The sequence below is a fragment of the Lepus europaeus genome, chromosome X (assembly GCF_033115175.1).
Source record: "Lepus europaeus isolate LE1 chromosome X, mLepTim1.pri, whole genome shotgun sequence".
NCBI classification, from domain to species: Eukaryota; Metazoa; Chordata; class Mammalia; order Lagomorpha; family Leporidae; genus Lepus; species Lepus europaeus.
In genome coordinates, this window is record NC_084850.1 from 113,853,064 (window position 1) to 113,870,702 (window position 17,639).

Sequence of the window (17,639 nt, forward strand, 5' to 3'; positions counted from 1 at the left end):
TACTCTGGTCTCCCAGGTGGGTGCAGGGGTCCAAGCACTGGGCATCTTCCACTGCATTCCCAGGTCATTAGCGGGGAGCTGGGTCAGAAGTGGAGCAGCCAGTACACAAACTGGCACTCATATGGGATGCCAGCATCACAGGTGGCAGCTTTTCCTGTATGCTGCTTCTTATACCCATGAAGACTGCTGAGATCGGAGCTGCCATAAGTAAATTTCTTCAGGACTGAAGAAATCGACTTCATCTTTTGAGTGATTTGTTACTGGCAGAGCTGCGACTGGAAAGCTACTGAGTCATAAACCAGTGGTCTATTCACTACCTGGTCCCTCACTTGAATGCCTATTATAGTTTAAATTAAATATTATATTAGGACATATGAGAAGGTGGCTAACATATCACCACGATTCTTTCTAATACAGTAGAGAACATGGCTACAAAAAATATTTTGGAGCCTTAAGAGAGTGACCACAGCGTCATTATTTTATTGCTCTCATGGGCAATTTAATGACTTAATACATAAAGATTCCCTAAAGATTGTGTAGGCAGTCTCTAGTTTACTTCCTGGTTCATGAATTTATTATGGTGCTTTTTCTATTTTTAGGATAAACAGACTTTTAATTTAGTATGAGTTTGTTCAGCTATGATTTATTAACATCATGATTAGATAATCAATTGAAATAGAATAATTTCTTGACAAATCATTCTGAAATGATATGCAATTTAAAACTGGAGTTCTATTTTGAATATTTTTAGAATACATAGACACCTCTCATTTTAGGATGATATAGTGATACTGTGGTCATTTATTGTAAATATTCAATATTGTTGTACATACCTAGTTACTATCCCATTTAGCCTTTAACTTACTGCATAATGGTATATGCAGAATCTATGAAAAACATCCATTATTGAAATGACCTATTATAAACATACTTAAAATAATAACTGGAAGTTTCAAGTATTTTTATTTAAAATACTATATTTTTCCAAGTTTAATACAATTTATGGAAATGTGAAAATAAGTACTGGTTATAATAGAAAATGTATTGTAAATGAACATTAGCTAAATGGTAATGTGGTTGGCCAAAATAAAGGTTTTGATTTAGCTATAGCTACCATAAATGATTAGTAAATTATAAAATAATGAAAGGTATCCATGCAGCAAAATTCATGTAGTGTTGTTCTACCCGCTGAGACCTAAAATGAACATTAGACTGCTATAGTTTAAAAATGTACATTTGCTAAGATTTAATTCAATTCATTCTCCTTTGACATGGCGATTATAGAAGCTTGCTTTGAAATAATGATTAGTTTACTATTCACTTTGCATATAAGCAGAGTAAAACTTAGAAAGGCTTCTCTCTCCCATTTGCAAAAACCATTATAAGGAGTTGCCTGTAGCTGATATCTGGAATAGATATTTAATACACATAGTGATCCATTATTAATTTAGACTTTAGCAAAGTTGGAAAATCTGCCTACTGCAAACAATACTAGCTAAAGTTATGACTATTTATTTAGTTTGCTTCTTAGTAAATATACATTTGAGTAGTAGGCTTATCTCACTTATAATTCAGTTTAGTGATTCTTTGTAAATGGAGCCATTTCCCTTTTTTACTTATATTGGTCTACTTGAAAATGGTTTGCATTTTTTCCTCTCAAAATGTTTTCTTCTCCAAATAACATCAAGCCTTGTGACAACAATTATCTTGGTGTTCACACAAAAAGAATGATATCTAAGTCAACCAAGTTTATTTTTTCCCTTCTGAAACATGCAATGCATAAAGTGAAAACAGACATATCACTACCACTTGGAAACATCCCTACCCAGGACTACGTGCTTAGTTAATTTAGTACCATGTGCTGTGCCTAGTATTCATACGCATTGAATAAATACATTTTGAATTAGTGGTGGTAAAATGACTTAAGGCGTGTGGCTCATAATCTAGTGGAGAAAAACAGGCATTTGAAAAACTAATTCAGGGTTTTTTAGGCCATTCTTCTCTGGGATTTATGAAACAGCAAGTTTCACGTGACCATAAAGCTATGACCAAAATAGTTCTAAAAAGTATTAGTAATCAAAACATGTTTTTTTCATTTTTGTATGCTTTTCATTTATTTAACAAATATATCAGGTGTCTGGGGCAAGCATTATTTCAGAGTGCATTAAACTGTGCCCTGAAACACTGGCGTTCCATATAACTAGTTCAAGTCCTGTATGCTCTGCTTCTGATACAACTCCCTGCTTAAAGTACCTAGGAAGGCAGTGGATGATGGACCAAGAACTTGGGCCATTGCCAGCCATATTGGAAACCAAGATGGAATTTTGGGCTCCTGGCTTTGGGCTGGCCTAGTCCTGGCTTTTACAGCCACTTGGGGAGTGAACCAGCAGATGGAAAACTTCTCTCTCTCTCTCCCTGTCTCTCCTGGTCTTTCTCTCTGTCTCTGTCACTTTGCCTTTCAACTAAACAAGCAAATAAATCTTTTAAATATATGTGTATATATGTGATACCTACAGCATGCAACTATACTCTTGCTATTAGATAATAAACCCTAAGGGTTTTTATAGAGAACTGATGATTAATTTGATTAATTAATCAAGCATCTAGCATGTGCTACAGTGCCAGATATTTAACATGCACTATTTCTTATACAACAGTCTTCAAAATAGGTACAAGAGTACCTTGAACAATTTGTGGAAAATGGAATTAAAAGATAAGTTTATTTGGGTGCAAAAGAATTTTGAAATCCGTGAATAGTCTTTCTATAAAGACCCCTTGTATGCTTGGATTCTAAATTCTTTTGTGCCAAAAGAAACCTTATTTTTTAATCCTCCTTTTTATGAATTTTTTTAAAATACACTCACATTTGAAAAAGCCAACTCAGGAAAGTTAACTTATTTCTCAGGGTTTTGCAACTAGGAAGTTGCAGAGCTCAGGTTTGAAAGGTTGAAAGCCCAAATGAGGATTCATGAGTCATCTTTACTTGGGTATATATCACATAGAGAAAAACCAGAGCAGAATCAGGCTTGATTTTTAATTCAACTGCGAACTGTGTACTACAGTTGGAGTCTATCCTTTAACTTGAGCTATTCCATCTCTCAGAAGTAACACCTGAAAGGAATCAGCATCTTGAGATGTCACAGAGACCACAGGCTAATCAGTGCAGCATGACTGAGCCATAGCACATAAGGAAAGCTGTGCATGTTTCTGATACAGTGGGTTACAACCTCTTTCTTTTTGTGTAGCTGACAATGATAGATAATATGATGTAATTCTGATCACTGCATCTAGTTCGCCTCACTAAGGACTTATACTCTCACAGAGACTTAGGATGAATAATTCCTTCTCTCCCAAGTCCTTTAATATAAATTGCAGCGAATTTCCAGTCTTTGATAGTTCATATTTTAAATAACAGAATCCTCATTTGTTATATGATTAAAGATGCTTCCTTTCTGTTATGTCTGCAAAAAGCCTCCTCTAAATGAGTGTTTATGTAAAATGGTGATTTCTTTTTCAGAGTCCTGTGACTCATTCCCATCTCTGACTAGAGGCTTGTGTTTACAGTTCTTACACCATCGTACAAGTTACAGTGAGATGACTGGAGGCGGGTTTTTTTGTTTCGTTTTTTTGAAGAGTCAGAGAGGTACAAGAAAATTCCCATCTGCTGGTTCACTCCTCCAAGGCATGTGATGCCCAAGGCTGAGCCAGCAAAGCCAGTAGTCACAAACTCAGTTCAGGTCTTCCATGTGTGAGGCAGAGATCCAGTTACTTGAGCCATGACTCGCTGCCTCCAAGGGTACACAATAGCAGGAAGCTGGAATTGAGAGTGGAGCTAGGACTCTAACAGAGGCACTCCGGTATGGGATACAGACATTGCAACTGACAGCTTAACCACTAAGCCAAATACCTGCTCTGCAGGAGTCATTTTGACTCTTAGATTTTTTTTTTTTTTTTTGACAGGCAGATTGGATAGTGAGAGAGAGACAGAGAGAAAGGTCTTCCTTTTTGCCGTTGGTTCACCCTCCAATAGCCACTGCGGCCGGCGCATCGTGCCGATCCAAAGCCAGGAGCCAGGTGCTTCTGCTGGTCTCCCATGCGGGTGCAGGGCCCAAGGACTTGGGCCATCCTCCACTGCCTTCCCCGGGCCATAGCAGAGAGCTGGCCTGGAAGAGGGGCAACCGGGATAGAATCCGGCACTCCAACCGGGACTAGAACCCGGTGTGCCGGCGCCACAAGGCGGAGGATTAGCCTGTTGAGCCACGGCGCCAGCCTTGACTCTTAGATTTTAATGACAGCCAGCTTAGATTTAAAATTAGAGTTCCAGTCACAAATCTTCAGATTCCATGTTATTTTCAATCTAATAGATTCAAACTAGCCTTTGGCTAGAATAATCTAGAGTATTACTTCCCAATAATTAATTTTGTACTACTATTACTTTTAGTAGTTACAAAATAAGTAATTTTGTAGCACCATATTAATCAATCATGGGCAAATGTTTTTTTTAATTCCAAACTGTCACTTTCTTTATGTAAATTCTGTATTTAGAGATCTGGCCAGTAAGGCCTTTCAATCAACTCCTTAGTTTGTGTCTTCTTTTCCTATACCACCATTATTGCCTTAGTTGAAACTTCCTCAAGTAGAAGATCTCAGTTCCCAAACTTGATCTTTACCTACTTGACTCTTTCCTTTTTCCTAGAATCTTATTACATAGTTCTTCCCTGATAGCCTTTTTTTTTTTTTAAGATTTATTTTATTTATTTGAGAGAGTTAGAGAGGTAGAGCCCGGGGGGGGGGGGGTCTTTGATCTGCTGATTCACTCCCCCAATATGACCACAATGGCCAGAGCTGAGCTGATCCAAAGCCAGGAGCCAGGAGCTTCTTCCAGGTCTCCCACGCGGGTGCAGGGGCCCAAGCCCTTGGGCCATCTTCTATTGCTTTCCTGGACCCTAGCAGAGAACTGTATTGGAAGTAGAGCGGCCAGGACTTGAACTGGCACCCATTTGGGATGCCAGCGCTGCAGGCAGAGGCTTTAACCCACATTGCCACAGCACCAGCCCCAGCCATTTCTTTATATTCCCTAAACTTTCCCACCATTGCCACCTAAGTCATTACTATACACAGGTAACCAGATGCAAACTGACACCAACTCCACCCCCTCCCCCTAGATTCTCCCACCCCCCACCCCCCACTCCAAATTCCACTTCTCAGGCCAGTCCTTCCTGATGTCTTCCTTCAGTCTATCTTGCATTGAAACACACAAGGTCTGTTTCCGAAATATGCATCTAGACTTGTGGCTTGCCACTTTGGTTTCCTTAGAAACAGACCCTCAGGCAAGGAATCAAGCACAGATACTTTATTTGGGAGATAAAAGCAGCAATGTGATAATGGATAAGGAAAATAAGACAAGGATAAGAAGACAGCTAATGAAAGGAACATCTTCAACTCATTTTTCACTCAAAGCAGCTATAGCTTCTTGGAGAAACTCTGGAACCCAGTGTGGAACACACACCTCAAGAGTTATCTCACTTGATGGACAGGGGAGCTGATGTGTTTTTATACCAAATTCTTCATTCCACCCATGTGACTTGCCAACAGGCACTTCCCCTTATACCTCTAAAATCTATACAAACTGCTGCTGCTTCCTAGGGAATCAATCACTGAATGGAAGCACTCTCGCTTGCTCTAATTATGCCTTTCAAACAAATAAATATTAAAAAAGAAAAAAGAACAAATTGAAATACTGCTTCTTCATCTTTGCCCTCTTTCTCTCTGTAAGCAGAGTTGGTCTTTGATACATCATTGGAACTTAAGTAAATAGAGTGTTCAATGGATTATAAGTAAACATGCCTCTCCTAGTGGTGAACGCATTGATTTGTAACTATATGACTTTCTCCACCATCAGAGTATGAAATATCAAAGCACAAAGATGATGTCCTGTCTGTCTTATCCCCTTCACCTATAACACATTGTACTCAATAAATAAATGTGTTTGGAACCATTGAAATATACTCCTTCGAAGAAAATATTGAATATTTTAATATTGAAAATATCCCCTGCAAACTAGAGAAAACATGGGAAATAGTAATTCTGTATGTTCCTAGAATGCCTCTAAGAGCACAGTTTCCTGGCATGTAGTTTCATTTCCTCTTTTCAAAAAACTGGAAGGTGCATAAAATGAACCCCAAACTCCCTTTGAATTTTGAAATGCTGCATAATTTCTGTTGTGTCTTAAGGAGAGCAAAGAAAATAATACCACAGGCAGAGTTCCACTGTGGTAAAGTAGAAATATAGTATGGTGATGTTTTCTTGCCTTGTAAACTTTTAGGGTTTTTACCCCTATGCAGCATTAATAAAGACAAGGAAGCATGTTTACCTGCATTCCTGTGGTTTATTAAATGGAGAAAATTATTTACAAATGCAAAATTTTTCTCAGTTTTGCTATTCCACGCATTTTTTTCTCTGTGATTCAAAAGAGTAAAATAATTAAGAGGTGTAAAACATTTTAGGGTAATTTTCATTTGGCTCCAACACAATAAAGGTCTAAGAAAGCTGTTCAGAAGAGTATGCCAGTGGAACCTAATTGAGTTGTATTTTCGCTTTTCCACTGTAGGAAAATTATGTTGTTATACTGTGGTGGCCAAATATTTGCTAAATAAAACATATTGAAATGAAGATTCGAAAGCTGCCTAGGTAACCACCTCACTGCAGGGACTGGCAGGTTCACAAAAGCAGCATTGCATTCTTTTAAAAGAATATTATTCAAGTTGGTTACTACTTCTCTGCTCCAACTCCTTTAGCAGCTACCTATCACACTTAGAAGAAAATCTAGACCCCTAATCATGATTCACTAGGCTATCTAATAACATGAGCTGTGAACAAGATCCCTGCTGGATCTTCAAGGCTTGTCTTATGCCACCCCCTCCTTTGCCCTGTGTACTGCAACCACAGGGACCTCCCTGATATTCCAGTGCACCAGATCTGTACTTGGGTCAGGAGTTTTGTAGTGCCTGTGTCCTCCACTTGGAATGCTCACTCCATACTAGGTTGACCTTTGTCCCCAGTCCATTCATGTCTGAGCTCAAATGTCTCCTACCCTGAGAGAGCTTCTCTCATTATTGATCCAAACGAGCAGCCTTCATCCCTGCCTTATCCTACTTTCTTGGATTTTCATGTCTCATAGCAATATCTCCCATTCTATTCCATATATATATATATAATATATATATATATATTTACTAATAACTGCCTACCCATGTGAAGAGCAACTTAAGTCCCTTTGTTACCAGTAGTGTCTTAAGGTATATCACTTAAAAAACATTCAAATATTTATTGAACAGATGATTTTGTTGAATGAGTAAGTGAATTACTCTACCTACATCACATTGGTATTTCAGTCATATGCTGCAGAATCAGCCATGATTTGAGTAGCTACTAATGTAAAGAAACCTAAGGAGAATATAGAAACACTAGTATGTGTAACTTGGTAACTTTAGAATTTCTTTTCCTGTAATTCATGGTTGATAATAATTGACTTCCTGTTAGTTTTAAGGCATTTAAAATTTGAAAACTCCCTTTCCTTCATAGAGGCACAGATCCTGCTGAATGTTTTCTTAATTACTATACATTTTAACACTTAGTGGCTAGAAATAAATGAAGTGTAGTGTTATATAATATGCTATCAGCCAAGTCCTGACAACAACCTAAAACTTTGTCTAAGAAATTTAAACTGTAAATAAGGTGTGATTTCTGTTTGGATATCAAGAGATTCTCCTTCTACATTAAATATTTTTCCATCTGCTCTCAACAGTAACTGGAAAGTATGGCAGGCAAGTGCTGGCCCAGAGCAGGGCTGAGCTGTGTGCATACAGATTGTAGGATCCTTTTCATATCTGCTTCCAGGTAGATCCCTTGACCCCCCTAGTCATAGCCTTGTAGAAATAATTTTGAGGAATCATACCCTCTAGAGTTTATAGTAGTTCGTCTGTCTAATGCCAGACTATCCAAGAAGGTACATCATATTGGTAATTAAGATCTATTACAGGTGCTGAGAATAGATTTGAGTAGATTTTAAAGCATAAAATTCTAGTTGAACTAAACACACTGTCCTATTGCTCTTTTAAAAATATATAATAAACTATCAAAACTATATTTTACTTTTTACACTGTCAGAGTATATTCTCTCCTATTCCTTGATTGTTTGCATTTTTTTCTTCCACTTCAGGAATTTGCATTAATTTTAAGATGAATTAAACAGTAAGCCTTTTAAAACTAAAAATTTACTTAATATATCAAGAATTGGCAAACTTTGTTTTTTAAAGTACCAGATAATAAATACTTTTGGTGGCTCTGTGAGCCGTGTGGTTTCTGTCACAACCACTCAGTTCTGCTATTGTGGTGTGGACAGTGCATAAATGAATGAACATGGCTGTGTTCCAATAAAACATTTTCAAAAATAATCAGCAGACCAGATTTTGTAGTTTGTCAACCCCATATATATACACATATATATATATGCATATATATATACATACACACACATCCCATAAATTTAGGGAGAAGACTGTATTTCTTATAAACAGTGGAAGCTATTAGATAGTAGAGAATGAGTCAGATACATCCCATTAATTCTTGTTAAATCAATTTAAATAAAATACAAATTATATAATGATCTAATAGGATGTTAGGTATTTAGGTTAAAGACATCATCTTGTGTAATCCAGTGTTTCCCATATAATAACATCCAGAAGATAAATATGAAGATAATTTGTATGGTTGAAGCAATCTTCCCTTATTAATTAGTTCATTTTATTTTATTTTAATTGGTTTTTTAAATTTATTTATTATTGACAGGCAAAGTTAGACAGTGAGAGAGAGAGAGAGAAAGGTCTTCCTTTGCCGTTGGTTCACACACCCCCCCCCAAGTGGCCGCTATGGCTGGCGCTATGCCAATCTGAAGCCAGGAGCCGTGCTTCCTCCCGGTCTCCCATGCGGGTGCAGGGCCCAAGCTTGGGCCATCCTCCACTGCCTTTCCGGGCCACAGCAGAGAGCTGGACTGGAAGAGGAGCAACTGGGACAGAACCAGCGCCCCAACCAGGACTAGAACCCAGAGTGCCAGCTCCGCAGGTAGAGGATTAGCCTAGTGAGCTGCGGCACTGCCAATTGGTGTGTTTTAGATATGACCTATGACATTTCTCCTTAGCCCTAACTATGAACTAAGATCTAACTAGGAAATAAGAGCAGAGTTTTGCACTCTGTTGTAGCCATCATTAAGTAGGTTTTCCAGTATCAATATTTCCCATAACTTTAGCAACATAATTCTTTTTTAAAAGTAAGTGGAGGGGCAGGCGCTGTGGCGCAGTGGGTTAACACCCTGACCTGAAGCGCTGGCATCCCATACGGGTGCCAGTTCGAGACCTGGCTGCTCCACTTCTGATCCAGCTCTCTGCTATGGCCTGGGAAAGCAATACAAGATGGCTCAAGTCCTTGGGCCCCTGTACTCATGTGGGTGACCCAGAGGAAGCTCCTGGCATCAGATTGGCGCAGCTTCGGACATTGTGGCCATCTGGGGACTGAACCATTAGATGGAAGACCTCTCTGTGTAACTCTGACTTTCAAATAAATAAATAAATCTTTTTAAAAAAAAGTAAGTAGAAAATAGCTGTATAAACACTGTTAGATGTAATAGGAAGGCTATAGTTAGCTGTGACTTTTTTTTTTTTTTTTGCCTTCTATATGCCAGACATTCTTTTTTTTTTTTAAACTTTTATTTAATGAATATAAATTTCCAAAGTACAGCTTATGGGTTACAATGGCTTCCCCCCTCCCATAACTTCCCTCCCACCTGCAACCCTCCCCTTTCCCACTTCCTCTCCCCTTCCATTCACATCAAAATTCATTTCAATTCTCTTTATATACAGAAGATCAGTTTAGTATATATTAAGTAAAGATTTCAACAGTTTGCCCCCACATATTAACACAAAGTGAAAAATACTGTTGGAGTACTAGTTATAGCATTAAATTACAATGTACAGCACATTAAGGACAGAGATCCTACATGATATTTTTTAAAAATTTGATTAATTTTCTATGCAATGTCCAATTTAAAACCAAGTTTTTTTTTCATTTGCAATTATCTTTATATACAGAAGATTGATTCAGTATATACTAAGTAAGGATTTCATCAGTTGCACCCACACAGAAACACAAAGTGTAAAAATACTGTTTCAGTACTAGTTATAGCATCACTGCACATTGGACAACCCATTAAGGACAGATCCCACATGAGACGAAAGTACACAGTGACTCCTGTTGTTGATTTAACAATTTGACACTCTTGTTTATGGCATCAGGAATCTCCCTAGGCTCTCCGAGGCTATGGAAGCCTTTAGGGTTCGCTGACTTCGATCTTATTCCGATAGGGTCATAGTCAAAGTGGAAGTTTTCTCCTCCCTTCAGAGAAACGTACCTCCTTCTTTGATGGCCCCGTTCTTTCCACTGGGATCTCACTCACAGAGATCTTTCATTTAGGTCTTCTTTTTTTTTTTTTTTTCCAGAGTGTCTTGGCTTTCCATGCCTACAATACTCTCATGGGCTCTTGAGCTAGATCTGCATGCCTTAAGGGCTGATTCTGAGGCCAGAGTGCTATTTAGGACATCTGCCATTCTATGAGTCTGCTGTGTCTCCCACTTCCCATGTTGGATCCTTCTCTCCCTTTTTGATTCTATCAGTTAGTATTTAGCTGTGACTTTTTGACAATGATGATGACATTTGAACCTTTTTTTTTTTTTTTTTTTTTGGACAGGCAGAGTGGATAGTGAGAGAGAGAGACAGAGAGGTCTTCCTTTTTGCCATTGGTTCACCCTCCAATGGCCACTGCAGCCGGCGCATCGTCCTGATCTGAAGCCAGGAGCCAGGTGCTTATCCTGGTCTCCCATGTGGGTGCAGGGCCCAAGGACTTGGGCCATCCTCCACTGCCTTCCCGGGCCATAGCAAAGAGCTGGCCTGGAAGAGGGGCAACCGGGATAGAATCCGGCACTCCAACCGGGACTAGAACCCGGTATGCCGGCGCCGCAAGGTGGACCATTAGCCTGTTAAGCCACGGCGCCGGCTTTGAACCTGTTTTTAAAGAGGGCATAAAAGCATAGAAAATTAATTAATTTTTTTTAAAAAATATCATGTAGGATCTCTGTCTTTAATGTGCTGTACACTGTTATTTAATGCTATAACTAGTACTCCAACAGTATTTTTTTCACTTTGTGTTGCTATATGGGGGCAAACTGTTGAAATCTTTACCTAATATATACTAAACTGATCTTCTGTATATAAAGAGAATTGAAAATGAATCTTGATGTGAATGGAAGGTGAGAGGGAGCGGGAAAGGGGAGGGTTGCGGGTGGGAGGGAAGTTATGGGAGGGGGGAAGCCATTGTAACCCATAAGCTGTACTTTGGAAATTTATATTCATTAAATAAAAGTTTAATAAATGAAAAAAAAGAGGGCATAAAAGGAATGAGAGGAAAGGAATGAAAGTAGTTTTAGATCAGAGTAATACAAAGGTTCTTCAGAAAGTTCACAGAAAATTAAATTAAAGGACTATTTTGGTGCAAAAAATACTAATCCATGCATTTTTTTCAATAGTACACAATTTGCATGGGTTTCTTGAAGACCCAACATGTGCATGGATTTCAAAATTTTTGCACCAAAATAAACTTTTCTCCTAAATGCATTTTTCTGTGATTTTATGGATCAGCAAAGACATTAAGGTAGGAATTTCTAGAATAAGGGATGAGTTTGATAATATTGGGAAACAGCAACAACAGCATTACTTACACACAGACTGATCAGTTTCATCAGTAGAAATGAATTCAAATTCCTCAGTTCCTTAAGAGCATGAATAAATAACAAGGATTTTAATTAGCATTGGAGACAGCATTCTTGAGGAGCCACTAACAGGTTTTGTATAGTAGAACAGTTTAGCTTAACTAGTACTACTTGCCAAAATAGTAATAATTATGTATGTTTTTAAGGTAAGAATCACTACTTTGTATGCTCATAAATTATATTGCACTATTTATTTCATGATCAATGGTACTACTAATTTACTAATTAATAGGGTAATTCTTATTGCATTATAAAATAGTGTTTGAACAAAAGCATTGTTAATATTTTAATATGTCGTCTAGAATAAGCATTGTTTGGTTTTTATGTTTATTTGGTTAAAAAGTAATTTTTATACTTATGTAAGTTTAAATGTTTATGTAATTTTATTTCCTGTAAATAGCAGTTTCTAATTTTGGTGTGCTTTTCTTTCAGTTGTTTTACAGGTTTGCAGCCTGGTCCTTTACCCAATCAAGTTCATTGAAACTGTGAGCTTGAAAATTTACCATGAGTTCAACTGGGGTTATGGCCTGGCCTGGGGTGCAACTATATTTTCGTTTGGGGGTGCCATCCTTTATTGCCTAAACCCTAAGAACTATGAAGATTACTACTAGAACCAATAGTCTCAGATTTGGGGGGAAAAAAAAAGAAAAAGAAAAAGAAAAAAAGTCAACAAAAGGATTACATCTGCATCTTTTCTAACTCAGTTTTCTAAAACACTTGTGGAACATCAAGCAGTTTGCTCAGTTGATTTAATGTCCTTTGCCTTTTGGCTGTCAACATCATAACCAGCATTTACATCCATTTTAGGTACTTGTGCAAATTAAGAGAGCTGATTAGACATAGGCAAATGCTGCAAACGTCCAATATATTCATGTCATTTTTCTTGACAAGTGAAGGGTCTATATGACAGCAACCATTGTGAGGAACTTAGATGGAATGCGAATTGCCTGAGCCTCATATTGCCTGCAGGGGAGCAGCTGGCATAAGCAACATTTAGAAGTTTCTTTGTACTGACAAGGATTCTACTCTTAGAGCCCTTATCGCCTGCTTATCCCATCCAATGACTACATTGGCTGTTGGTTATTTGCTTGAGTGAGCTCTTGAAAAGTGAACCGCCCTTCAGCATCTAATGGGAGTTATGAATATAACTGGTTAATAGTACACATTCTACCTTCAAGAATACTCTCTTTAATGGGAGGTTATGCTTTGGCAATCAGCATCTCCCTGGGAAGGGAGTCAAGACGTAGAAACATGTTTTTCATTATGTGGTTAGAAATTGTGCCTCAGCCCTATCCAGAATGGAAGAAAATTGAGGGTCTCTGCTTTCCCTGGGGCAACCAGAAAGAAATATGCGTGAGTTGCTTTTGTACCCTTTAAATTGTTTACCAAACATTGCAGCAGTTGTGCGTATGTAAGGAACTTAAATATTTTTATAGAAAGTGAGCCATTAGGATATGGTAAGATGTTGTTCCCTAACTCTCCACATACATTTGCCTATTATACATAAAATTAATATTTGCTCTAGTGAAGTGGTTTGAACACTAACCTTGTATTTGTTGTTAAGAGGCTTAGATTGGTATTCACATTTATTTACCATACAAAAGTATATACACCTTAAAGCTTTTTCTCTGTTTCACTGGAAAGTGTTAATAGGATTGCCTAAGAAAAAAAATTGAAATGGTGTTAATCTGAAAACTAACGATTCCTCTGTAAGCACGGTAGTTCAAAAGAGAGTAGCAGTTAGGATGATCATTTTGTGTAAAATTCATTAAAGTAGAAGGCTGCTATTTTTTGCAGGTATTTTAAATGTCTTCATTAAAAAAAAAATGGAGTAGTGATAGATTTATATAAATGTCTAAATGTCTCAGTAGAGGAGTAGAATTCATCCAGGTAACACTTGGTCCTCTGAAGTTAACTGATGGGCTAAATGATTTATACATACAATTATGATGGGTTTATGTCAAGGGAATCATTTACTGACTGTTCCAATGGAAGGAAATATCAATAAAAGGGAATAAGTTTGCAACTAATCTCTTACTGCAAACTTGTGTTGATTCTGTTTAGTATACAAATTTGGATAGTTTAATTATAAGCATATTTTTATATCAAATACAGTTCTAATATAAAAGTTATAAATAATTATTTTTGTTAACAAAGACACTAAATATGTTCTGGTTTTGGCCCTCTTGCAGAAAGAAGCATTGGAAAAATCATTTAAAACCTACCTATATGCTATTATATTGATCTGTTAAGAGCAGGACCATATCAATAGTATTTAGTAATTTGCTTTACCTCCCAAAGCTGAATTCTGCTTTCAGCTTGTCTTAATAATGGTTGCCAAAACAACAGCCAAAAAAGAAACTATTTTATATTCAAATGATAAAAAACACTCCCCTATCTTGTGAATCACAAAGTACATATTAAGTATCAGGTTTATTCTTACTTTAGCAAAGATAGACAAATTGATTGAATTCATCCAGAGAGAAACTTTTAAAAGTATATGATTCTATAATCATAACAAACTATGAGTAAAATTTTTCCAGAAATATATTAGTGTTACAGGGTCATTTAAAGCAATTCTCTGGAGAAATAGTAAAATCTGGGGCAGAATGTCTTAGAGTTTATTGTATATTGTTAGAGCAGCATGAGAAATACAATATTTGGATAGGGATTTTGGCTATTGAACACCCTCTATTGTGAGGTGTCCTTATTCCTGAATAATGGAAGGATAGTACTTTGGTGCTGATATCAATAAGGCACTTTTCTTGGTCCTAGTAGAGGATGCAGTGTGCTCTTAAAACAGTGTCATATCTTGAGTCTCATCATGTTTTCATTCTCTGTCAGTATGACAACCTGGAAAATGACAGAATGTTATTGGTTGAGGCACACATATTTGCAGTTTACTGAAAAGTAGATTTCTTACACCACTTTTTTCCCTTCCAAGTGAACCATGCTGTTTTATTACCATCACTAATATTTGGAAGTGTTTCATTACTAACAAGCTCCATATAACATGAAGATTGTTGTTGCTCATGTTAATACTATTATGTCTATCAGAATAAACACAAGTGAAATTGTCACCTACACTAACATTATGTCTTTGCAGCTTTAGGTTTGTTTGTTTTCTTAAGCAAAATCGTTAGCCACAAAACCATTGTGTATCTTAGAGATATATACACACATACATGTAGCATAAAGTACTCAGCAGGGCTAGTTATTTGGATTTCTTGCACAACTATTTAGCCTTTTGTAAGTTCGATGTGTAAATTTTAAAGACATAAATATAGAGAGGCCTATGTGTTTGACATATAAATGATATATTATGGATTAGCATGTACCTGTATATTATTAAACATGCAATGAACTGACTGATAAGTGATGTCTAATGTATGGCTAGCAATGTAATTTATTCAGACTGTATTTTTGTACAGAGCAGCACACACTAACCTATGCCTCTGTGTCCTCTTTAATGCCTAAAACTGTGCCTAGAAATTTCATCTGTCTTAAAAAATAAAATATACTTCATGCTCTTTATGCTATTAGTTTCTCTACTGCTATTATATATTTATTATTTTAAAATATGTGACATATTTACTACTTAAATATGAATTCATGGTATCCTGGTTCCTTTTTCTTTAACAGTCACCTGGGGGAAATCTGTTTTATCACTCCAGTGCTTTTGAGTTTGCAGTTTCATAACCAGTTCTTCATTTCATGATTTTTGTAGTTGACATGAAGTTATCTATGTGGAAAAATAAAAATAAAAGTGGTTTCACTCATGTGATTTGACTCTGTCTCTTCTGGATTGTGTAAACCCTTTAGATAAGACTTCTGAATTACATATATAGGTATGTAATTTAGAAAATGCAGTTTAAAATATGCTTATTTTACAAACATTAAATTTTTTAAAAAAATTCTTAAAAATTTGAGAGACAGAGAGAGAGCTGCCATCCACTAATTCACTCCCTAAATGCCAAAAACAGCCAGGAAATCAATCTAGTTCTCCCATCTGGGTAGCAGGAACCCAGTTACTTGAGCCATTTGTGGCAGCCTTCCAGGGTCTGCATTAGCAAGAAGCTGGAATCAGGAGTCAGAGCTAGGTATTGAACCCCCAGATATTCTTTTTTATTATTATTAAATTCAGAGTTGTGCAGCTATCACCAGTAATTCCTGAGTATTTTCATCACCCCAAAATGAAATCCTGTATTCATTGGCCCATTTCCTTTTACCCCTTTCTTCTAGCCCCTAGAAACCACTAACCTACTCCCTGTCTATGGTTTGGCCCATTTTAGGCATTTCATATAAATGGAATCATAAGAGGAAGTCATTATTTAGTAGAAGTGTGAATAAAATCAACACATGGAGAAAAGTCAAGATAATGTATCTGAAGGGCAGGCATTTGGCACAGCACTTAAGACTCCACTGTAACTGGGGCTTGGCTGAAGTCAGTGTCATGAACTCAATCCAGGTAGGTGGTAGAGACCAAACTACTTAAGCAAACCTCCAGGTATTCTAATGTGAGGCTCAGCATCTTAACTGGCATCTTAACCATTAGGGTAAAATCCATCCTAGGCATGCTTATTTTATTATTTTTTAAATTTTTCATTTCAAATTCTGTTTCCAAGATCCTTTCTACCCAGTGCAGCTGAGTTATATGAATAATTGATATTTAAATAAAAAATATACTATTAAATGTATTTTTTTTTAAGATTTTATTTGAGAGGTAGAGCTACAGAGAGAGGGAGAGGCAGGGGAAAAGGTCTTCCATATGCTGGTTCACTCCCCAAATGGCCACAACAGCTGGAGCTGGGCTGATCATAAGCCAGGAGCTTCCTCTGGGTCTCCCACGCAGGTGCAGGGGCCCAAGCACTTGGGCCTTCTACCACTTTCCCAAGCCATAGCAGAGCTGGATCAGAAGCGGAGCAGCCAGGACACTAACTGGCTACCCATATGGGATGCCAATGCTGCAGGCAGAGGCATAGCCTACTATGCCACAGTGAGAGCCCCTTAAGTGTTTTTTAACATTTAAAATGCACAGAAAGGAAATGCAGTTAGCTTCATATTTTTCCTACTCTATAATAACTACAAACAGTAGTAGCATAAATATTTGATACTGCATTTTTGTTTTTATGTAGTTTTCAGTGTTTGCAGAGTGCATTGAAGCAGGTTTGCCTGCATTATCTATTTTAAAAAGAATTACTTGAAAGGCAGAATTAGGGGGAGAGAGCTTCCATAGCTTCCATCTGCTGGTTTACTCACCAAATGGCCACAATGGCCAGGACTGAGGCCAAAGCCAGGGAGGAACTTCATCCAGGTCTCCCGCTTGGGTGCAGGGGTTATCTTCCACTGCCTTCCCAGGCACATTAGCAGGGAGCTGGATCTGAGGTTGGTGCAGCCAGTATACGGAGCTGCATCTATTTGGGATGCCAGTCACAGGCGGCGGCTTAACCTGTCATGCCACAATACCAGCCCCCACTATCTCTTTAATTAAAGAGGCATTCTGAGTGTTCAAGTATACATGTCTCTGTGCGTGTGTGTGAAGAAATTCATAAAATTAAAGTCAAAATTCATTGTCATCCTCTGGTGATATAGTGACTATACTTAAAAAGCAATTTAAATTAGACATGAAATAAGATTCACTTTTATGTATGCCATGACAGAGAATCTTGAAAATTTAAATGGAACCATAAGCATTTGAGCAGACTTTTTTGTGTTGATAAAATCAGTTTGACTCTAAAATACATTTATCACAATGACATT

The 17,639-nt window shown here is 37.4% G+C and overlaps 1 protein-coding gene across 1 annotated transcript in view; it reads left to right on the forward strand.

The window, feature by feature from the left end:
• Window positions 1-15,663, forward strand: part of TMEM47 (transmembrane protein 47) — a 34,437-nt gene extending 18,774 nt beyond the window's left edge. Inside the window, exon 3 of the mRNA XM_062183912.1 lies at window positions 12,312-15,663. Within this exon, the coding sequence (XP_062039896.1) occupies window positions 12,312-12,490 (179 nt within the window). The 3' untranslated portion in view covers window positions 12,491-15,663. The remainder of the gene's footprint in view (window positions 1-12,311) is intronic.
• Window positions 15,664-17,639: the final 1,976 nt, after the last annotated feature.